General features: G+C 46.2%; 1 protein-coding gene across 6 annotated transcripts in view; it reads left to right on the top strand.

Moving 5' to 3' along the window:
- FRMD4A (FERM domain containing 4A) overlaps positions 1–23,917 on the top strand; it is a 384,064-nt gene that overhangs the window by 268,520 nt on the left and 91,627 nt on the right. For all 6 annotated transcript variants that reach the window (XM_049814079.1, XM_049814080.1, XM_049814081.1 and 3 more), the window contains 2 exons: positions 13,767–13,861; positions 21,536–21,628. In XM_049814079.1, coding sequence (XP_049670036.1) covers positions 13,767–13,861; positions 21,536–21,628 — 188 coding nt within the window. The remainder of the gene's footprint in view (positions 1–13,766; positions 13,862–21,535; positions 21,629–23,917) is intronic.

Raw genomic sequence — 23,917 nt, 5'->3', positions numbered from 1 at the left:
ACGCCGATATAACTCAGAAGGTCATCATATCCCTGTGTCACTCCGGGAAGGGAGTCTAGAGCAGCGTTCCTTCCACTCGCATAAGACAAGTTAGAGGAAAGAGACAACAGCTTGAGTTTCTCTTGTATTTGGAAAGTCCACATCCAGGGACTGAACCCGAACAAGCACACAGCTCTGTTGCTTGTCCAGGTTGCAGCGGACAAAGGCAGGGAAGGGACAAAGCCTCATGCTCTGCCCATTGGTTTAAGATGGGGCTGGCTGGTTGTGGCTGCGGCTGCGGCTAGGTGATGGGCAGAAAGGATGGGATATGCCATGCACATCTGAGCTGTGTCTTGTAATCTGTGCAAAACGTTGCTACAGAACCTGCTACCGCGTGAGCTAATTCTTCTGGTTTAGGAATACGTGAAATCTGGGTTTGTTTACCTGATTGTGACTACTGAAGGCCAATTTGAGACCATCCTTTCTCTGACTTGGCTTTTCCTTCTCGTAGGGGAGGAAAATCAACTACTTTGTGCTAGTAGAATAACAAGTCAGAACTTGCTCACTGACTCATGGACTCTGCTGGTATCCAGCAGGCTAAACTCTTCCCCTTGAATGGGGTGGACAGATCCATACTGACATCTGGAAGTGGTTCCTAGCCCCAGCTATCCCCCAAATGGTGCTCAGGCATTGGCTGGGAGAACGTTAGCTCCCACAGGCCAGCACTGTGCAAATGGTGCTGCAGTGTGGAGACCACTCAAGTCCATGCTATGGCCCCCTTCAGGTTACTAGTGCTGACCTAGCCAGTGCTGCTAAACCGTGGGCATCCAAGTGCCAAATATGCCCAGTCTCAGTTTTCTGGAGATTAGGTGAACTGGGAGATGCTTGAGCCACTGTCACCTTGAAAACTGTGTTTTGCTTTGAAGCACAGATCCTTCTGTCTCCTTCTTATATGAAACCAATGGTCTTCAACCAGGGCAAAGTCCTCCTATGTGTAGGGGCATCTTCCTTCTGCTCTGCTGATCTGTTGTCCATATTCTTCTCATTTATACATGGAAATCTCATAGATGTTTCATGCAGAAGGAGATGGGAAGCTGAACAGATCATTAATAGGTTCAAGACATTGAGAATGATTTGAAGGGCTAGTGAATCTAGCCATCATAGCTGGGAATGGTTTTTTCTGCTCTGACAGAACTGCATTTACTTACAAGTTGATTGTTTGGGTCCACATAAGCAGGTGCCTTTTTTGTACCAGTCTTTCTGAGTTTGCGCCTCATAAACTTGCTCCAAATTCCCAGCTCAAAGAAAATTTCAGTCAAAACTGTCAAATTTGGGATCTATTTTCATTAAAGCTGTATTAATCCACAGAATGCAGCCCTGACAATACTATAAAACCTCCCGCGGAGTTCAGAGTAGTCTCCTGAAAACATAGTATTTGCTACAGTAAACATATAGCAAAGCAAGCAGCCAGCCAGGCTTGTCTTCAGGACTGTCTTGTAAAGGACAAGACAGATTTGATGTTGTGTTAGGTTTTGGGAGAAACCCAAAGAAAGATAATAGAGGAAGGATCTGTTTCCTCCAACCAGCTAAAAATGAACCTAGAAAGTTTAAATAAAGAATAATATAAGTTGCATGCGCAAATTGACTCGGGGCAACTTTTTAACTTGCTTCAGTGATGTTTTCATGGCTGATTAGATGAGCCGGCAGTGACCTTGGCAGTGCTACAAAAGCAATTTTTACATCAGTCAGCATAAGGAATTCCACACTTCCCGTCAAATCCCTCCTAAAAAGATGCCTGCTTGCCCTTGCAAGCTGGGTTTACTTCTGAGGTTGGCCAGACCTTCTCACTCGGTTCATGCTCCTGGCCACTATTCAGTGGGAAAGGACTCAAGGGTGGATGCATATGAGGTTACCCTGCACGATCTCCTTTACTGCCCAGAAAGATTACCCAGGGGGAATGTCAGGATTTTGACAACTTGCCCTTGATACTCAGGCCTCTGGAAATCCCGTGCAAAGGGCTGCTTGTGCATGCACAGATCAGCGCTTTGGCATATGGGAGATACACTGGGACACAGCGGACCTGGCCCAGGTGCTCCGTGAAGGTGATGTGCATTTAGCCAGCACGTCCCAACTGCACAGCACAGAGGTGCAGACTCTTGGGGGATCCCAGGCAGAAATACTTTACAGTGTGCTGTTCCTGCTGGCACCCCAAGTAGCCGGGGCAGACCAGGACGTCAGTCTGAATGCCAGGTACAGCATCCTCCCCCTCTCCCCAGCCCTGCAGGAGACAGCGATGCAGATTCCCCCATGGGATGTAGTACTGTAAGTACCCACCAAACCTCCTTGTGCTTCAGGTCTTTGGATGAAAAAACACATGGACACCAAGCAGAGGCCAGCCACAAAACTCTGCTCAACCTTCTTCCATCCTCAGCGCATCAGCCAGCTCTTTCAGCTGTATGCGGGGACATTAGCTGCTCCCATCAGAGACAGAGAAGAGATGGAGCAGGCAGAGGGCTAAGGGAGGAAAGAGGGAAGCACTGAGGCTTTTGTCATGCATGAGAGGAAGGTCTGAGCATGAAGCAGCGAAGACGGGCAGATTTCCCGTCCCAGCACCAGTAGCAGCTGGCTGGTCTCTTTGGATGCAGTCACCTGAAAAACTCTGTTGGAGTCACGAGATGATATAGAAGACAACAGAGAGGAATGGGGTCACTGGGCATCGATGCAGACCCCATCTGAATGGGGGATGTGGGCAGCTGCCTCTGCATCAGGCAAGAAGGGGAGGAGGGATGCTACAGACCCCAAAGTGCCTTTTTTCTCCCACCAACTGCTTCTCATTTTGGCTTTCACATGAATTTGCCATGCAGGCTTGGCCTGCTCACGCTCTCTGCTTTCTCTGACTACAAAAATATTTAAGCAGATTCGCATTGCTAATATGTAGGGGAATTAGAGAGTGTCAGCAATGGCTTCTGACTTAAGATATGGTGTGTCAGGTATTAGCTGAACCCAGAAATGCAGCTATCTGAATATTTCTAAGGCAACTTGTCAGTAGGGTGTTTCTAATCCTTTTACCAAACAGACTTTTTTTAAAACTTGGGAATTTTTTTGTCTTTGTCTCTCTGACCCTAATAAATCTTAATTCCTACAACTCGCGGGTGCTGACTTTCCAAGAAAAATGTCAGTGGCACTCTGTCACCACCCTCCACGTTCCCAAGGAGGCTGCTGGAGGCAAGTTGTCTCATTTTCCTATGTAAATGTAGAAAAGAGATTTTTAGAGCCAACCGCTGTCTCTGGGAAAGAGGTGCTGTATGTGCCAGCGCGAGCAACGCTCCTACCACCGGTCCCCGACACTGATGGAGTTCAGCTGTTGCGTGATAAAAAATAAGGCGTTTAGTCTCCAGGCATCTCACATTTCAATGAATAATTTTTCACCCAACTACATCCCACCCTGCTTTGATTATGTGCACTCCATATATTGACACAGTAACGCAGAGTTGAGGAATGGTGAAGCTATCCCATAAGGGGAATTGCAACCTGTAAAGCCCCAAGCCTTCAGCCTGCGCAGTTTTGTACAATGTTATTACACTGTATTCAGACGAGACGATAGTTGAAAGGGCCGTTATTTGGTATTTACTTAACATTACTATGGAGCGACTTTGGATTTTTCTTTTCTTCAAAGTGCATAAAATGGGTTAAACAACGGGATGACAGAGCTGTTGGCAGAGCCAAGTTGACAAGAAGGGAATTGTGAGTGAGTGCCAGTTCAATGGCCCCTGGATGAGAGATTTCGGTGTTTCATGCACAAGAAAGCAGGGGCGGGAGGGAGTTACAGTCTGTAACTATCATGGGGTAATGTGCTGCCTGATGCATATGGGTATAAGCGTGCTGCTGGCCTTCAGCAGATAAGGCTGCTGGCCACTGAATAACCAATGCCTCGAGGAACAGAGTGGGAACACAAAGAGCCTACATGGGCATCTTTACTGCCCTTATCACCGTGGTGTTGGAGCATAGCTTTGTGGCCAGTTTTAGCAGATGATGTAATTCAGCGGGAGCACCTGGAGTTTGCTTTTTAGCAAATGATAATAGTCAGTGGAGGGGAAGAATTGTGCATGAATCACCATTTTGCACTTTTATTTCCTCCTGATTACACTGCCCAAGGCTCAAGATAGGAAAGAGATGCTGCCGGCTGACAAAGAAGCGTTGTACCCTGCCTGACGGTACCGCGCCGGGCATGGCCAAGGCAGGAATCACTCTGTATTCATGCAAACCACTCCTTTTTCCACCTCACCTCTCCTGCTGACAGACTGGCCACACCGCACACATCCCCCAGTCTACATTTCCACACAAGCCACCAAAAAGATGTTTTTCAAACATCCGACCTTTGAATGTTTAGCAAAATTGGACCAAGTCAGCAAGACTCGAGAGGCTGGTTTGAACTAGACACGCTTCACGATCCATCCTGCAGAAACCAAACCTGCTTGGGAGCTCACCGGACAGCATCTGCTATGTCTGCGCTCATAAATAAAATAGGTCGGGGCTCGTTGGCTGGGCTGGAAGCCACATGGCACAGCCCAGCTTGTGTTCCTAGGGGTAAAATCACTCTCTATCTCAAACAGGGCGACCGTCCTTGGGACTGTGTCTGGTCTGGGCTATGACCTGGTCGCTTTGGCTTGGAGGGTGCCAATGGACCAGCCTACACCAGCACGTGATCACAGTTAAATACCAATTATTTGAGTTCTGGAGCCTGTGCCTGACCACAGCTGGGTTATAGTACAAAATTAGTACAGGCTGAGCACCAGTACAGCAAACAGCCTTTAGCATTGCAGCACTTGGCATAGCAGTGTCTCATCTCTATATTCTCGTGATATATCTCGCTGTAAGTCCCTCTAGCAAGGAGATGGTGGATGGTAGCGGTCTTTTTAATCTAATGAAACGAGGCATTACTAAATGTGATCTAGTTACCTTGTTCCCACAGTTCAGCGTGTCTCTGTACTGGATGGATTCAGGCGGCACGCGCCTGTCCATATGTTGAAACTATGCATTTCCCAGAAACCTTCTGCCACCGAGAATTAGGGAAAAGCTATGAAATGGGGGAGGGGGAATAGATAGGCTTGTCTGACAGTTAATAAAACAATAAAATATACTTATTGTGCGCCTGCGTTTCTAGGGACGTACCAGCAGCTGCTAATACCATGTCATCTGTTTTTTATTCATGGCACTGCTGGACTGTGGATAGATAATCTCTCTCTATAACTCACTCATTTCTAAGCGTAATGGGAAGCTGTCACTGAGAAACATGCTTCTCTGCCAAAAGTGGGCAGCCTGTCTTTCCACTGGGGAAACACATGACTCTGGAGTTCCTCAGGCTGCTCAAATCCCAGTAACATTGTCTTTTAATTATATTGAATATTTAATACTGGAATGCTTGTGTTTCTGCTGTATGACTGACAGAATGATCTTCTGAAGCTATGGAGAAATCCTTGCACTTCTCTGATTTTTCTGGTTGAGATAGTCAGATGTTTACTCCCCAGGCGCTGAGCCAGCTGAAGTGTCCATTGCTCAGTGAAATGAGTTTCCAGTTGCACCCATGGTGGCACTTGGGCTACCTGGTTTTCAGCCCCCAAGGAGCCCCTCCTTGGATGGCAGCCCTGCCTTCTCAGGGCAGGATTTGGCTCGAGGCAGGTTAGATATTTATAGTGCTGACACTCAGCTGAGTCAGTCACCCTCCTGGAAAGAACTAGGTATTTGTAGGAATTTGGGCTAGTTTTAGGATGAGATTAGTTGCCCTTGGAAGCTTGTCATAGAATCATAGGATGGCTTGAGTTGGAAAGGACCTTTAAAGGTTATCTAGTCCAACACCCCTGCAATGAGCAGGGACCTCTTCAACTAGATCAGGTTGCTCAGAGCCCCGTCCAACCTGACCTTGAATGTTTCTAGGGATGGGGCATCTACCACTGTCATGGATGAGTGATTTAGATCACTTAAAGAATCACCATCAAAGATATTGCCAAAAGTGATTTTTTAATGCGAATTTGTAAAAACACAGCTTAACAAAGTTTGATGGCAAGGCTCACTCTATTACTTAGTATATGAAAGAGACAGACAAAGGAAAATCAAGTTAGAATCGATTTAGAATGCTTTACACAAATACTGGAGATTCAAAAGGGTAAGGGAAACCCCCCTGCTTTGAGTCACAAGGTTCGCAATTGACCTCCTTGCTTTCTAAACTCCTTCTCAGAGAGGAGTCCAGCTGCAGCTGGATCCAGACTTTGTCCCAGACTTGGTCAATGGTTTATGCCTAATGGAAGGGATACAAAAGGGTAAGGAAAATCTCCTGTTGAATTACTATGCCAATTTGTCTGGGAATGAGTGATTATGGATCCTACACAACTTTAAACTAGCAGCAGTTTAAGATTTATTAACACTATTACAGTAAATCACAAGATTAGGTTATATGATTTTTAACAATACTTAATCATCAGCCAATTATCAGAGTGATTTAATAAAATTTGCTATAGTCAACACTACAAAGTTTCCTAAATCAAATCATACACACACAAACGCACATACAGACAGATGTAGAGGTTAACCTATGATCAAGATTTTTCTCTCTTTGCCCTTTGTAGTAAATTATTGGTACCAAATGATCTTTGAAACTTCAAGAAACCTAATTGTAGTGAATTACTCGCTATTCTCCTTCATCAGCATTTGTCAGCAGACAATCCTTGTCCCCTTCTTCTTTGTCAGCATCTATTAGCGGACAATCTTGGAAATCCTCGCAAAATCTACTCTTCAAAATTCTAGTGATATCTACCCTCAGAGGCATCCCAGCTCAGGGGGAGATGCTGGGTCACAGCCTGTTACAGTCCTGAAGGGCTCAAAGGGTCTCACTTAGGATCACTATTTTATAGGATCTGAGATGATTGACTTTGGACAGTATATTTCCATTCTGGCCACAATTCTTGTCAGGTAATTCTGGCACCTTCCAGGGCGGACCGTGATCCAGGCAACAGGAGTTTCAGGTATGGTTAGGGAGTGCCTAATCGTCCTAACTCACTGTACTGTAGCCAGGACAAGAAAGTATCAGATGGTCCTAACTCACTGCACTAGCAGCCAAAACAAGAACACAGCATTGGCTGGTCCTGACATCACAACATGGCCCAGGGGGTCTGCTCCACCACAACTACTTCTCTGGGCAACCTGTGCCAGTGTTTCACCACCCTCATTGTAAAAAATTTCTTCTTTATATCTAGCCTGAATCTGCCCTCTTTTGGTTTAAAACCATTACCCCTTGTCCTATCGCTACAGGCCCTATTAAAAAGTGTGTCCCCATCTTTCTTATAAGCCCCCTTTAGGTACTGGAAGGCTGCTATAAGGTTTCCCCGGAGCCTTCTCTTCTCCAGGCTGAACAACCCCAACTGTCTCAGCCTGTCCTTATAGGAGAGGTGCTCCAGCCCTCTGAACATTTTTGTGGCCTCCTCTGGACTCGCTCCAACATGTCTTTCCTTGCTGAGGACCCCAGAGCTGGACGCAGTACTGCAGGAGGGGTCTCACCAGAGCGGAGTTCAGGGTCAGAATCCCCTCCCTCGACCTGCTGACCACGCTTCTTTTGATGCAGCCCAGGACACAATTGGCTTTCTGGACTGCAAATTCATATTGCCAGGTGATGTCCAGCTTTTCATCTACCAGTGCCCTCACGTCCTTCTCGGCAGGGCTGTTCTCAATCCCTTCATCCCCCAGCCTGTATGGATACCAGGAGTTGCCCCAACCCAGGTGCAGGACCTTGCACTTGGCCTTGTTGAACCTCATGAGGTTCACATGGGCCTGCTTCTGGAGCTTGTCCCGGTCCCTCCGAATGGCATCCCATCCCTCAGGCACATCAACTGCACCACTCAGCTTGGTGTCACGCTCCCCCAGGCTACAAGAAATTCTTCTCCCTAGAAGCCCTCTTCCTCATCCTCACATCCTGTGGCCAATACACACCCATAACGTATCAGTATCTTCACTAAATCTGCGCGACAATGACCATGGCTGCTGTTAGGAGGCACCAAAATGGGGTTTGCATGTCACCTTGTGTAGCAAAGCCTTGCTCTGTGTCACCTGCATCTTACCTCCTCCTCTTCCTCTCTCCAGTGCTGGGGAGTTCTCCCATGAGCAGGTCCCAGCCTGCTCCCCCAGTGGGTCCAGTAGCCCATGTTAGTGGGCTCATGCTAATGACAACTTATCCAATAAATACATGGAAGAGCTGTGATACTCAGGGGTTTTTGGCATTGCATCAGCATGATTCATCCCTTCATCTCCCCTTCCCAAGGCTCTCTCGGGCTTGCCCTTCCCCTCCCTGCTTGCCTTTAGTGCTTGCTGTGCTCTGTCGTTATTCGGGGAAGTTGTCTTCATGTCTAATTGGGAAGAGGCACCTGTATAGAGTGCACCTGTATATAGTGTCTCTGTACAGAGATAAGCACAGTGCATGGAAGAGATACTCATGCCCTGTGGTTAATTTGTCAGAGCTGAATGCTTCTTAAAATAGAACCAAGGAGATCAAGACAGAGCTTGGGCATTGCATACACTGAAGTGATCTTGGCGTGGTTCTCTCTAGCACAGGCTGTGCCTGTAGCCCAGGGTATGGGGAGCTCTTTAAGCAATGGGGAGATGCAGGGAGGCAGTCCTGGGGGCGTCAGCCAGCTGTGAACCCATACGTACCTTCTTGCACTGTCTTAGCTGCCTTTTCATAAGCTTTCTGGGTGCAAGTTCAAGTCACAGAGCTGCTGTTGAGGCTCACTCCTTTCCCTGCCACCTCCTGACACCACTAATAAAGGTCTCCCTTTCCTCTAAGTCATTATTTTAACAAACTTAAGTGAATGAGTTCACCGCTTCAAGGCTGCAGGAGCTGGGGTTGCAGAAGAGCCCCAGCCATGTGCTCGCTGTGCTCCTGGCTGCTGAAGCAGAAGTGCTTTGCAGTTGCAAAGCATTACGCAGCATTTCAGATAAACCTCTCAGGCATGGTCCAGGGCACAATGAAGGTGTCTGGGTCATTCTGCTAATAAGGAGGCAGCCCCTAATGACCCCATCTCTGCTCTCCTGCCTCTCCAAGAGGGGAGAAACCTCAGAGTGCTTCCAAGTCAGGTTTGACTTCACAGAAGAGTTGCACGCTCTACAGGTGACCAGGAATCTCCTGGATGATGCATTGATGCCATCATGGCTGGCAGGTGGATCCATTGACCCAGTATTGAGGTACTAAGTTTTGTGGAAAGTGTTGTGTTTGAAAGTCCAGAGAGCCCATGCTGCAAAGTGTTGCTTGTCCCAGGCTGGAGTAGACACTGAGGAGTAGAGGTGGGAGCGGAGAGCTGTGAAAGCATTTGGCTTGCTGCCGTGCAGAAAAGCCTCAGAGACAGTGTCTTTGGATATGAAATGGCTGGGGTGTGTGCTAGAGACTCCACTATATGGGAACATGGCTCCCTCAGCCCTTTTTCCTGGCAGGGGCAGAGCGCTCACCAGGAGCAGGCCCTTCTCCCCCAGGGCCACAGCTCCAGTGTGGTGGGACCACAGCTGGAGCCCTGCTGATTTCTCTAGTAAAAATAACAGTTGATTTACAGTGCATTGTTCTTCACGTGCATTTTTGCAAAGAGGGTCCTGTAGCAGGAGGGAGCAGCAGGGGAAACCCCGGCTGAATAACATAGCTCTGACAACACTCCCCCACCAGCAAAGCGTGCTCAGCCCTCATTGAAGAATTTCTGCTGATGTACCCCATCCCAAGTTCAGGCCAGCCAGCTGCAGCTCTGACATGCTCCCCCAGGTTGCTTTTTCTGATGCAGGTTACATGGAGGATGGCAGGAAGGTGTGGGTATGAAGGAGTTGAAGAGCAGCAGATGCAGAGGGGTCTCAGCAGCTGCCCAGGCAGCTCACAGCACACCACGGTCCAGCTCTGCAGCATTGAGGACACAGTTCAGTTTCTGGTTTGAATGCCACCTGTTATTCCTGATTTACGCCTGTGGGATTCACAAGCTATCTTGCTGACCATCCCACTATATTGGATGTAGAAGGTCCTGGACCTACTTTCTATTGATTTCCCTGCTGTCAGAGACTTCATCTTCTTCAGTGTGTCTTCCCCCATCTTCTTCAATGTGTCTGTGACGGAAGTTTTATTAATGCAAAATGAATATCCCTCTGGAAAATGAAGTCCAGAAATTAATAATGAATTAAAACAACTTGCCACAGGCATTGCTAATGAGCTCTTTGTCTGCTCGGCTCACATGAAAGGAGGTCATTGCTCAGCCATTCCCATCGAGAACGGCAAGAAGATTAACTGTTAACATTGAGTGCATGGGTCTCTCCTGAGACAGCGGGATGGGCTGCAGTTCGGCTTGTGCCTGGCAGGGTTTTCCTGCCCTTAGCCCTGCTGTGCAGGTTTGTCTTGAGCAGTCTTAGCTACCTGGAGAAAACACCTTCCTCCTCTCCCCTCCAAAGACTCAGGTTGCCCGTCTGTGTTGGGAGGACACGGGAGCCATCCTACTGGAAAGGACAATAACCTTGTAGAGCTTAAGAGTAGAGCGGAAAGTAATCTTGGAGGGGACTAGCAGGGCTTAAGTTCCCTGCCGTAAGCCTCTTCAGGGACTGTGGCCCAGTAACTAACCTGGCACCGCTCCAGTGCTGGGTCTGCATCTATTGTTCTTTTCCCTTATCTTGCAAGCCAAAGGGTTATCCTGCCTTATCTGCTACCGCAGGCTTTAGAGGAGGCCCCGTAGCAAGGGCAGTGGAGATCATGCCCCTGCTGAGCCCCAGGGGCAGGAGGAGGGCTGTGCTGGGAGAGGAGCAGCTGCCACTGGGCAGTAGAGAAGGGAAAGCTGTCATGTGCTGACCACCTCTCTGTGGCTTTTTCTGCAGCCAGGTCTCACTCAGCAGAAATAAGGAAGCAGCATGTTGCATTTACCCACCTTGCCTGGGGAGGGTGGCTGAATGGAGGTTCTTTCAGGTGTTGCTCCTCACTTGATACCTGAGGCTGGATGCAGCAGTGCATGGGGCAAGGGATGCTGGGCATCACTTCTCCATGATGTGGCTGGACATTAGAAGGGGATTTTGCCCCTTCTCCAGTGACCCTTGTGGCAGTGCTGACTGGCTGGAGCCGAGGGACCCATCACTTCCCCATGTCCATGGGCAGCGTGTTTCACAGCAGCCATTTATTGCTCTGTTCTGCTTTCTTGCAAAATATGAAAGCTCAACCTATCCCCCCCCAAATGCTTAACCCAGGCTTGACAAAATGCTGCTGTGTTTGAGGCATGCTTTTTCCCCACCCTTCCCCAGCTTTGCCCTCTCAGGTGGGACACCCAGCAAGGCTTGCCGATGGCTCGCTTCCTTGCTTGGCAGCACAACTGCTCATTTATCAAATAACGGAGTCACCCCAGAGCACTGGGAGCCAGGCAGTGCCAGCCATGCAACACCACGCCTGCAATGTACGCCATCATGGGGGTGCCCAGACTCACCTCCACCAGCTGCCCCCAGTGGCCTGGGGGAGGTAGGGGGGGTCAGTCCTGCCCTTCCCTACACACATCACTGGCCATGCATTCCCACCCCTCTTCTTGTGGTAGCACTGGGCTGGGAAGAATTCTCTTTCTGGTGCAGAGAGAGTTTGGCCTGATCAGGAGAGAAAGGAGCATGGAGACTTGGGCTGGGGTGGGGGAAAAGCAAGACTTAGGCTCTCAAACTGCATATTGACAGGCACAAAACCCCCTTTGTCTGTCTCCTTCAAAAGTTTGTGTTTGTTTGTCTGTTGTTAAGCTGAAAACTCATCCAAAACCCCCCAGTAAGTACCTACACTGAGCCTATGTATCTCTGAATTCACCCGGCAGTCTTATGATGCTCTTTGCCACAATATCCAGGTATCTCATAAGCAAAACTGTAGCTTGTCCTTAAAATACTCCAGCAAAAGGAGGTTCATCTTACAGGAGACAGGGATGCTAGGAACATCCATCCCACCCAGCACAATGCCAGGAGAGAAGTACCTGAGGAGCCCCCAAAGAGGCTGGTGTAGCTGGTGTGCTCTTTGCTTGGGTCCCTGAAGGGACTCACGGGGACAAAGGACGTGACCACAGCTCCACGCCTGGTCTACTCGGCTCTGAGCACCATTCAGAAACTAGTTCAGGAGTCCGTGACAGGCAATGCAGCAGGCAACGTAGACATAGCAAAGACTCCAATGGTTGTGCCTGAGAAGTCTGACTTGGGAGTTAAAATGAAACTAGCTGCATCCCACCTATTTGTTATCTGCCAGGTTGTTCCTCCTACATAGCAACTTATCTCGTATTCGGATGCTGCTTTAAGCTAGTGCTGCTTTAGGCATGGCTATTGCTTCTTTCTCTGCTGGCATGACTGAGAAACCACCCTTGTGTTGGGTGCACAAAGGAACCGTACGGACATTGCTGGTAACTGCACTAGGACATAGCAGGGAGATGGGCGGGTGGAGGACAGTGTAATGCTCACATGAATGCCAGGGAATTATACTTCAAATTTGTTTCAGCTGTGTCAGATACTATGACAGTACTAGGTTTATGGACATCTTTAGAGAGAGGTTGAGAAACTTACAAATCTGTTTGGGAGTTAAGTACAAATGGGGGGGGGGGGGGGGGTTCAATACAAGCTATGTTTGTATTTACAGGACAGAGCAGCCAAATAGGACAGCAGGATTCTCAGGTCCCCACCATCCATTTTCTGCACAGCATCATCATTTCATCTCCATTTAACAGGTTCACATCTGGGGTAACTCTGACTCAGCTGCTTGGTAGACTCATTGGGGCAGTCAAGCCTGCAGACAGCTTTATTTTCACCGAGGCTTGCAGCACAGAGATTTGTAGACCAAATCCTTATGAGCAGTCACCAGGGAACATTGTTGGGATCTCTCACCCCAGCTGTGCCAATGCTGCTGTAACCATTGCAGCTCTGGGATCCGGGGCTATTACAGGCTGTGGGATCACAGGCTGCATCTACCTGGATCCTTTGTACCCCTGTTTTCTACCAGTGACAGTCAAGACAAGAGCTCTGTAATGGCCAAGACTTCAATAGTCCAGTAGGAAACACAGGAGCTCAGCAGAGCTGGTGAAAATTCATAGAGGCAGGAGGACGCATTAGACTTAAGAGTCAAATAAGGTTTTGCAGAAAAGATGGTCATGCACTGTCCTCTGTATGGAATGAATAGTTTCTCTGAGCTTGGCTTTTATGCTTTTACAAAGGGTATTTTGAAAGTGTGTGTTACTCTCTTTCCTTCCAAGTGCCTAAATTTGAGGATATATCCTTATCTCTAAATGACAAGCAATACTGAATGGGAAACTATTTTGTTCTGTAATTTACTTCTCATTTGGTCCTGTCACATCCTATCTTTTGGCACTATGTATTTTCTTAGTGTTATGAGCATATATCTGTGCTCTGTGTGTGAGAGTGGGTGTCTGAAATGTGTTTGCAAAGGTCCTTGATAAAAAGCTTTAACAACTAAAATTATCAGAGAGGCATGAGTTAGCTGGTCATGGTAGATCTAAACACTGGCAGGTGGCAGGTCATCTGTCTGCAGAGACATTAAGCAATGAAGAGGTCAGAATCGACAGGTTTTTAGTACCTAGGAGCACCTGGGAGGGAGACTATTGCTCATTTCAAGCAGCTAATGTTGCTTGCAGATTTGGCTCAAACACCAGAGGGAACATAAAAGCAACAGCAGTGGGATACCTTCAAGGATAGCGTTTCCCTCCAGAAGCACAGTGCAGTTCTATCCAAGTTCTCATTAATCACTGTCTTTCATTCTTGTTTTCCAGCCAAAGCTTTTGGCCAAGGAGTTGCTTGACTTGGTGGCATCTCATTTCAACCTGAAGGAGAAGGAGTACTTTGGAATTGCATTCACAGATGAAACGTAAGTGCAAGAAATCAAAGACCTAAGAGGCAACTCTTAGATCACAGGAAACCTTGGCGGTTTTGTCCTAAGCAAAATGACCAGTGTAGAAGACCTGTGTACCCCAAGGTCCTAGACCAAGGTCTAGGGTGGCATGGACCTCACATCAGAGTCTGTCTTGTACTGCCTCTTCTTCAGGGGGCTGCAGGCCTCTCATGGGAAATTAAGCATGGCCAGAGGTGTATAAAGGCAGTAACAATCCCTTCCTAATCCCATGTTCAAAGAGTTGGTGTCATCTGGCATTGGTAAAAGGTTAGCTTAAGCTCTCATGGACTTAAGATCCACTCGCTAGTTCAAAATTATTACCAGATTGGTGGAACTGTTCAATTAAAGTGTTAATCCATTTATTCACTCATGCAGGCTTAAAACTAATGCTAAATTATTTCAAGAAAAGAAATAAAAAAACAACCTCACAAAATTATTCTATTATTTCTGATGTTTTAGATCCCAGATTAGAGTTTCTTAAAAAAGGGAAAGAAGAAAGTGTGGGAAAGGAAGGAATTGCTGAATTTAACATGAACGAAAAGCATTTTTAAATATAAAATTTCCACTGTGGAAAGGATTTGACCTTTCCAGGAATCACACAACAGCCTTATGGCTGAGCTAAACCAAAGGATGGGACCCTGACACTGCAGTCACCTCAGGCAATGTTGGTTGTTCTTCTTGAACCCCAGCTCCTAGAGTCCTAGTATTACCACAAAATTTGAGCTTTTGTCTCAAGACAGGTCATTTCTGCCCACTGTTTAAAAGGCAAGTATAAAATTAGCACTGGAGAAACATTAAAGTTCTGCCAAATGCTATGATTAGTCCTAGTCTGTGACCTCTCAGTCCTCCTGCACAGTCCCTGGTACTTTTTTCCAGCTGCCTGTTTTCTCTCTGTAGTTAGACAGTCCTCAGCATATGGACTATGTCTTGTATGCGCACCCACCATACTCCACCTTGGTTCGCAAGAGGGGGCTTTTTTTTATATATATTAATCAGGAATAGGCTTCCCGCACCTATATTGTTTTAAAAAACCCCAGATTTTCAAGCCAATGCTGTGTTCCCAGAACAGCTGAGTCAGCAGCGTTGCTGTAATAAGCCAGGTCCACACTCCTGCTCAAGGGGCAGGGAAATGTAAATTATCTGCTGGAATAATGATTTGGGATCAGGTAATCAGAGGCTGCTGGATAATTGCACAAACATATCTACATTCATCTCAGCAGCGATCGCCCCTCTAGAGCCAGTTCCTTTGGCAAGTGCCTGCCTTGGGCAGCCTGAGGCCATCTCAGGACCCAACTCCCAGGATGGAGGAATTCTCAGCATCAGACACGTACAGAAGCAGCACCCAAATCAGAGGAGATCCCAGAATCCATCCCATCTCACTGAGATGAGCAGCTCAGCCCTGTAGGAGATCTCCAACCCAACAGAAATTAATGATACTGGTCCTCAAAAGAGGAACAGCAGGAGGCAGTGGCAATTTATAAAGCAGGAGGAGGATATTGCTCCTCACCAAGGTGTTATTTTCTATTGGAGAGAGCAAGTTACTCTGGGTGCTGCCTGAGGGGTGCAGGAAAGCCATGCAGGGAAGCCAAAGCAGACTAAGAGATGAAAATGTTCCCTAGCAGCACAGGTTAAAAACAAGAAACACATGTCAGACTGCAACCAGATAGCAGCTGAGCAAGTCCCAGCTCTCAGCTCAGCTGAGTGGGCACAGGGCTCCCCTGGGAGTGCAAGGGAAGCTAATGAGGAGGTGTCAGCAATTAGAGAGAGCCCAGCCTCCCCTGGGGCTTCCAGGTTTAACACAGAGCAGCATGAGCAAAGATCTGGGTTAGTGATGGGAGGAAGCACGAGAAGCTGACAGAGGCTGTCGAGGAAGTGCTCAAAGATGTGCAGCAGATGCAGATGGATGCGCACTGTCTAGATGGGATTTCAAAGGGTGAGGTGACGGCACCCACTCACTTGGTCACCCTCTTGACCTGTAGTCAGAATGGAGCAGGGAGCATTTTAGGAGATGCTCAGCCAGCCCAGATGAAAAATTTGTGAACACCCTCATTAAATCTAGTAAACGCAACCCAGAAACATGCCAGTAAGTCCTAGCTGATATGAAGCTTGGTCTGCAGCTCTTCTGCTGTCCCATAGTGAGTCTGACCTTTGCACTGAGGCTTCTTCAGTGCTGTGAAAATAACCTTGACAAAAATATCTCCTCTTCAGTTGTAAAAAGCTTTTCATAGAGTTGGCGCAAACAGCAATTGTTTTATTTGACTGAATACAGCCAAAAAAATATACCTGGGGGGTTGGGCTGGGTCTTGCAAATAGACGTCCCATGTCACTTTCAGAAGATAAGCTGGGCTGTCTGTACCACAGATCTTAACCTGCAATGTGAAATGGAAGTTTTAAAAAAATCCTTTCTTCAAAAAGTAGGAAAACCAGTCTCTTAATGTGTGTTTGCAGAGCACCTGACACAGCCCTATAGCTGATACAGACCAGGCACACAAAAATAAACCCTTTAATTCTGTGACGCAGGCCCTCAGGGATTTCCTTCACTTCACTCTTCGCTGAGTTTCCATGTGCCTTACTTGAAGGGAACTCATAACCAGCTAAAACAGAACAAGCCTGGTTCATAAATGTAGTCTGGGGTTGGCTAAATTGCAAGTTTAGAAAGAAGAAAAGCCACTAAAGTATTAAATCAATTCTTCTATTTAAGAGTAAAAGCTCTGTGAGAGTAATTTATTTAGAAATGGTTTGGACTGGGGATTTCCATTCATTAGTTGTGCTCTATCATGACAACCTAAGAAGAAAATCAATAGGAACAACCTTTGCGTTGGCAACTTAATAGTTTCTTGTGATAATATAGGGTCATTACTGCATTCAGCATGACTAAAATTAGATTGTCAGACTATTATGGAGGAGAGAATAACGCCTCCTATTTTAATGATCATAGGAACGCTTTATGGTGTGAGCCATTAACTGTGGGAGAGAACAGGTCAAAAGGGTGTCCCTGTACAGCACGTGGGGCCAAGCTTCACATGAAGCCAGAATAGCTATATGCTGGTTGATTCAGGGTGAAAAGGAATGGGGAAAGGGCTTTTTTTTTTTTAGTTCAGCTGATTATGAATCTCCGCTAACCGCCCTTTCCCTTGGCATCAGCTCTTCCAGCATTCATTGAGAGCAAGTGGTCAGGATTACCCTTCTGTTCATTGCAGATGCCCCATCTGGGCCACGGGCAGGTTTTCCACATCCTTTACTTGTCCTTAGACGTGAGTCACCTGCTCCATGGAGAACTACCAACTTTTGCATCCCACAGCTCCCCCTCTCTGTGGGTCCAACCAAAAGCTGATCCAAACCCTTTTGCTCCCTCGCCAGAGGAGAACCTGCAGAGCAGCTTCTTCAGCTAGTTAATATATAGGATAAAAACTGCAAGGCATTGGAGTCCACATTATTTGTGTTATGTTTGTGCTAGAGACTGTACTAATGTGATAAGGTAATGACAGAGAGTGCCCTTGCTCAGCCCAGGATCCTATGGCCAAGGGCAAGGCAAGGGAAGAGCAGGGTACTACTCTTCCCTGGAATACTCTCTCATCTCTGCGAAGTGGGGGGAAGCCTATTCCCACCCTGCAGCCATGTGGCAGAGCCAAGATGAGGGGCCAGGTGTCCCATGTCCTGGTTGAACAGCCAGTCCAATGAAGGGTGCAGCTCTCAGAATAATGTCCTGTTCTGGCGTTAGACCAGTTCCTTTGTCACCAAGTCCGCTGTTTTGCAAAATCTGTGCAGTTAAACTCATATAGCTCCTTGAGACCCTTCAAAAGTGTTTCTGTTGAAGGGTTAAGACCTTAAACAAGAAAATCTGTGAGTTTAAGGGGGTTTTTGTTTCTGTCGTGATTGATGGAAATGTAAAATAGTTTATATGGTTTCTATTATGCGAATTGGTCTTTGTCAATGTCCATTCAATTCAACATGAGTTTGACACTGAAAGGGCATGAGTAGGTTTATTGGTCTGAATACCTTTATAACACAAATCAATGTGGATCCACTTTTCAGAAAACTGGACACTAACCAGTAAAACTGTATAAACAGAACCACCTGGAGGCAAAGTATTCATTGATGTACCACTCTTTCCTGAAAGCCCTGATAAAAGAACACAGAACTACTGCATGGCAATCGACAGTATGAACCCTGGGCACCAAAATCTATACTTCGTCTGTGACCTAAATGGACCCAGTTTCTTTTCCTAAAAGCTATTATGTGTTTGTTATTGACACACCAGTTTAACTGCCAACATGAGTACAACCAACAGAGAAAAATGATCTGGCTTCCGATATTCAACCTTCCTACAGGTCACCCAAAACTGTTTGCACCATTTTGTGTGAATACACTGATACAAATACTCAAATGAACAACTCAATAGTGATAATGAAACAAAAGCTACTTTGTGTCTCTAAATTGAACCGTGAAGGAAATCCAGCTAGACATAAGCATGTATCAATGGGATCCCAGTGCAAGCTGCCTAAATTGGTCCATGAAAACTGTCAGGATTACTACATGCCTAGGGTTATATGCCCATACTTTTCTCTGTCTTACATGGGATTGTGCTCCATGAATAGTTCTGCTGAAGACAGGAAGACAGCTTCCAGAGCAAAGCACTTTGTGGTGTAAAACAGCATTGGAGTTTGGCTCCCTGATAGACCACATTCACAGGCGGATGCCAGTGACTGTTCACTGCTGCTGTTCTCTACATGCCACACATGCACGCTTGAAAACAAGGAGTAAGGTGACAATCTGCAGTGCAGAAGCCTTCAGTGATGAAAGATTGTAAGTGGTAATTGAGTACAGTGAGCAGTTAGCTCCTGGCAGTGATTTAAGTGACCTTCCTCCTCTGAAGGAGCTTTGGATTTAAGCTCCATGCAGGTGAGAGTAATGAAACTCTTCAACCCAAAAACTCAGTGGCAATTAAATGTGTTATTCAGTATGCACAACCATGTACTTGTGCAACATAAATGTGTAACCTGGTATGCATATGTATATGCATATATTCTTTTCATACTGATCATATCGAACAGTTTCTCAAGTCAAAATGCAGTTAAAGGAGCAAGTCTTTTCAAAATAAGAAATACCTTGAAGTGAATTATTGTTCTGTGCACCATGGCTTCTCAACCCTTCGTTGTACATGTTAGGCAAACCCAGACATTTCTGTTGAATAAACATAGAGTTAGACAGTAAGTTCATTGTCAACAAATAAGTCTCGGTGGGAACCGGTGTGTAATGCCATCAGCTGCTGGTGGTTGCTACTTTGGTGATACAAATGCAGCTGGACAGGTTCAGGATAGGATGTCAGGCTTAGTGTGGCTTTTCCTTGCTCTGACAGGGTTTTGTACTTTGGCCTACATGGTTAAATGCTCATTTTGTACTTCGGCTAGGAATGGGTAAGCATGTCTAGTTTCAATCACCATGCATACTGTTAATTTCAGCCTTTCTGAGTCCTGTTAAAAGAAACATAACAGCACTTCAGGACAAAAAAAAAAATAGGAAAAAGGACAGATTTCAAGAAAGGGGATGCAGCAGGACATGTGAAGGCCTCTGATTTTTGGGTGCCCAGGCTGAGAATCTTTCAGTAGGGCTTATTTTCTGACAGCCTGGAGCATCTGTCTTCTAAAAACCAAGCCTTGTGAAAGTACGTATCCGTGCTGAACAACAGGGCACAATGCAGGGATCTGCACTAGCACTGGGTGACTGCATCCCAGCAGCAGAAATGACAGGAGACCCCGTCATACTGCGTGCCCAGCTACGCAGCCTGCTGAGACCAAGACCAGTTAGCCCATACACCCAGCCTCATTACTATGGCTATCCTCACCCCGATCCTGGGCAGTATCACTGCACAGCACTGTCCCAGGCTGGGCAGACTTTCCCTCAGGCCACGTACTGAAAGAGAGACATATGAAATGACTAGTTGGGCTTGAAATTCTGCATTATGTCACCCCTTTCCAGTAGCCATGCTGCTAGTAAGTCTGTGCCTCTAATACACAGCTCAGGCTGCCCTTTACATAGAGAAAAAAATGAGAAAAAACTTATTTAAAAACTTTATCTAGAGAAAAAAATGGCTAAAAGTTAAAATATCTTGGAGAGAAACATACAGGTGTCTAGAGCAGGGGATAAAAAAGGGTTTGATCCTTTTTGTACACCAAAAGATGTCCAGGGATGAGTTTGAAAAGTCCCCAACTCCACATGTATCACTTGTACCTAGTTGAGACTTGGTACTCTTGCAAAACAAATGCAAAGGCTGCTTAAACTGAATGCCTGACTTCTATATGGCAAAATTTGAGGTGAGATAGCTTCTTTACAAATGTCTGATCCTGAACCCACTGGAGTGATGAGTGGAACTCACAAGTAATTTTGAATCTCTTAGATCTCTTCTCAGTTGCCCAAACCACACACACTGCTAAGGAGTAACGGACAGACCCTTGTGAAAGCTGAGTATGTTTGCTGATGAGGTACATTGCTAAGACTTGTGGCAACCTTAAAACTTAATTTATCCCTTTTTTTTAGACCAAGCCTTTCCCCCCCCCATGGAAGGAAGAATTATTCTTGAGGATTAGCATGAGCTGGCGAATAAGCAGTGGAATAGAGCTCAGGACATCTGAGTTCCATTTCCTGCTTTATTTGCTGCAAGGTTGTCCCCAAAATCTTTTCAGTTCTCTCTCCCCTTGCTTGTCCAGACAGCAGAGTACTGAAGGCAAGGGTTGCCTCTCCTTCTGGGTGAAATCTGGTCTGACTGAAATCAATAGCAACACGCTCACAGGATGCAGCCCCAGCATCACTGAAGGCAACGGCAAAATTCCAGCTGGCTTCAGTGGGCCCTGAATTTTACCCTATGTATTTCCACAGTGCCTAATTTAATGGGGCCTTTATCTCAGCTGGCGAGTGAGATGTCCCTGTAATACAAATAATGGTATTTATAAAATACCTCTCACGCGCACACAGCACTCTACAGTGTGGGGAACGTGACAAAGAACAGAGCTCCTGCCCAGGAAAGCTTCCAGCAGCAAGGCAAGAATGGATAAATTATAGGAGAAAATAATAGCGACAGGTACCATCTAGGCAAAATAAAAGCAGCATGTGGTAATTGGAGCTGGAACGCTTCATGGAGCAGCTGTTTTTCAGGAGCTCTCTGAAGGAGGAAAAACGAAGGCTGGGCAAACCTAGAGAGGCTATTGCAGGCACGTGGGTGGTAAATAAACTGTCTGAGGCTGTAGAGTCAGATTTAGCCTTGAGTGAAATATTGCAGGTGTTGTGGAAACTCTTAACAATAAGGATTTCTAATGAAAATCTTGACAGACTTTTAATGATACGACTGCTCCAGGGGGCTGTAATAAAAAGGTGAAGCTCATGAGATTTTGGGCTGTCCTGCCTGCTCAGTGCTGCCAGCTTTCACCCTGACAGATTGAACTTTAGCAGTTCGATTCCCAGACTGAAATGTTGCCAGAATGATATCGCCTCCACTCCTCAAACATTTATTGTGTGTTTTTCAAATATCATGCAATAGCCGAGGGCAAATAGCATGTGCTTCAGTTCATCTTTTGTAACACCTCAGAACTCATTGCCTTGAGTAGCGAGAAAACTCTTTGGTGCTGGGCTCAAAACTGTTTCTTCTCTTGACAGGGGACACTTGAACTGGCTTCAGCTGGACCGCCGGGTGCTGGAACATGACTTCCCCAAAAAGTCAGGACCGGTTGTTTTGTACTTTTGTGTCAGGTAAGTGCATGATGGCAAGCCCTTCCCATGGGATACAGCTACAGACAACCTGTTCCCTAGGGGCCAGGAAATGAGGCTGTCAGTTTCTCGCACTGTAGGAACACCTATGGACAAACAAATACTTTTACAGAGGTTTCTTTGAGCTCATTGGCTTTGAAAACTCTTCTCACACAAGTGTAAATAAGTAGTAGCCACACTAACACCCATAGCTGCCCACAGAGAAACCTTGTGTGAGGGCAAGATCAGATATTATGTCTTTACATTTTTATTTGTGGGTTTTGAACTCCTGGGAAGTCCAAGCTGGGTAGGGCTGCAGAACAAAGACCTCTTTCTGCCAGGATAACAAACCTGAGCCAGCCACCTGGAGGGAAAACACTTGCTTCCTTGCTGGCAAGCCATCCATTTCCTCTGGATTGTGCCCAGGGTGTGCGTTATGTCAGGGACCAAATTAATCCCAGTATAGCTGTGTCGTATTTGCCTTCTGGACTCAACCACATAATGGTATAATGAATTACCTGCAAATAGCAAATGATGGCATTTTATGGCCATCAGTTGGCTTCTGCATGGGCATAGAACATATTCATAGACTGGACCGGACCACATTAGAAAGGTTTTAACAAAGATTATGGCAGTTTAGGAGAATTTCTCTTCATCTGGGTATTTTGCAAGGAACTGTCAGTGTTTGAAAGCCACTAGAAGCTGCCGGTGCTCTTGGGTACACAGTGTCTTTGCCTCCAAGGGAGATACTTTCTGAGAAGACAAATTTGCTCTTGCAGCTTTTAAACACCCAGAGAAAGGCTGGCGTTTGGGATGGCATATGTGCAAAATTAAGTTGAGGGTTTTAACTTACTTTTAATGGATAGCTCATGTCTAGAACTAGCCAGTGCAGTGTTACTCTGTCTTTCTGTTAGCCTTTCCACTCCAGTGTTATATTACATCTGACATCACTCTCATTCATTCCACAGTACCCACAAAAAAATGAAGACCTACTTTTGAGTTTCTTCTTGAGTGAAGCTTTTTTTCCTGGCCAAGTGATTGTCATTCATTTAACTTCAATTACAGGGGAGGCTTCTCAAGAAAAGAGACTCTTTGCTCTGTTATGTCCCTATATTTAGTGGTGGATATATCTTGGATGGACAAATCAAGGCTGCACAAAGCCTCATGACTCCAGAATTGGCCTGCTGTCTCCCAAGAGAAGAGCTTAGTCTACCTTTTGGGTGCTTCAAACCATAAGGGTAGATCCAGAGCTGAACATTTTCAGTGTATACAATCCAAATCCACCTGTGCTTAGAACTACACAAAACTGTTAGTGCTCTTCTGCAAAGTGTTAGACTTCTAGGCAAATTTAAAAAAAAAAAAAAAAGAAAACATCAAACCCTAACTCATTAAAAGCCTAACTCATTAAAACACACAGCAGCCCTATTATCAAGCATCTTGCCTAGAGGCCAAATTGAAGAGTCCATGCTAGGACACAGACCCCATGGAAAGCAGGAAAATCTCTGACTGAACAACAGCTAAGTGCAGATTTAAGAGTGGAACTGCTAAATGTGTGAAAGTCAGTGCTACTTAGCCATTCTCATATTCATTTCAAAGACCACTCAATGAGCATAAATATTGCCATCTGTATTGTTTTATGAAAGTTGGCAGCACAGTGGAGACAAGTTATTCTAGCAGGATCTTAGCCAAGAGACATCTTAGGACTGTGGATCCATACAACAGTTACTAAATGAGTGACCTCTCCTGTTCTGGAATCACAATCCATAGGGGAAATCCATAGGGGAAAAGTCAGCATTCAGTGTCTGAAAACTGCGTGTGTGAAAACCAGACTAAGTATGGGCTTATACTCTCTTTTTGTGGTAGTAATGAGTGGATTGTCACACTGAGTTACAATTTGAATTGGAGTGGAAGGCCAGATGCCTCAAGAGTTAGGAATGGGCATTAGCTTACCATGTCTTTTCTGTTTATTTCCCCTGTGGATGTCAGATGCTGGCAAGAAGTTGAAAAGGTTTCCCAGCATGTAAAGAGTTCCCATGTCGATCCCCAAATCTGATCTGAGCAGAAGGCAACTGGAGAAGAAATTGACTCCAGCCAGCTGGCTGAAGTTGGAAAGGCCCCATATATCTGTTACCCAGCAGTTTCAGTTTTGGCTTGGGAACTACAGCAAGGGTTGAAGGAACAGTTGTGAAGAGACCCACCCATAGATGGGGTCTTATTTTGATAATCTGGTGATGCACAACAGCTTGCAGAGCCATCCATATCCATACCATAAACAGAAAGCACCCTCTCCCC

The sequence above is a fragment of the Accipiter gentilis genome, chromosome 11 (assembly GCF_929443795.1).
Source record: "Accipiter gentilis chromosome 11, bAccGen1.1, whole genome shotgun sequence".
Lineage (NCBI taxonomy): Eukaryota > Metazoa > Chordata > Aves > Accipitriformes > Accipitridae > Astur > Astur gentilis.
The sequence above is the reverse complement of the archived record's forward strand: the minus strand, read 5'-3'. Positions and strand labels throughout refer to the sequence as shown.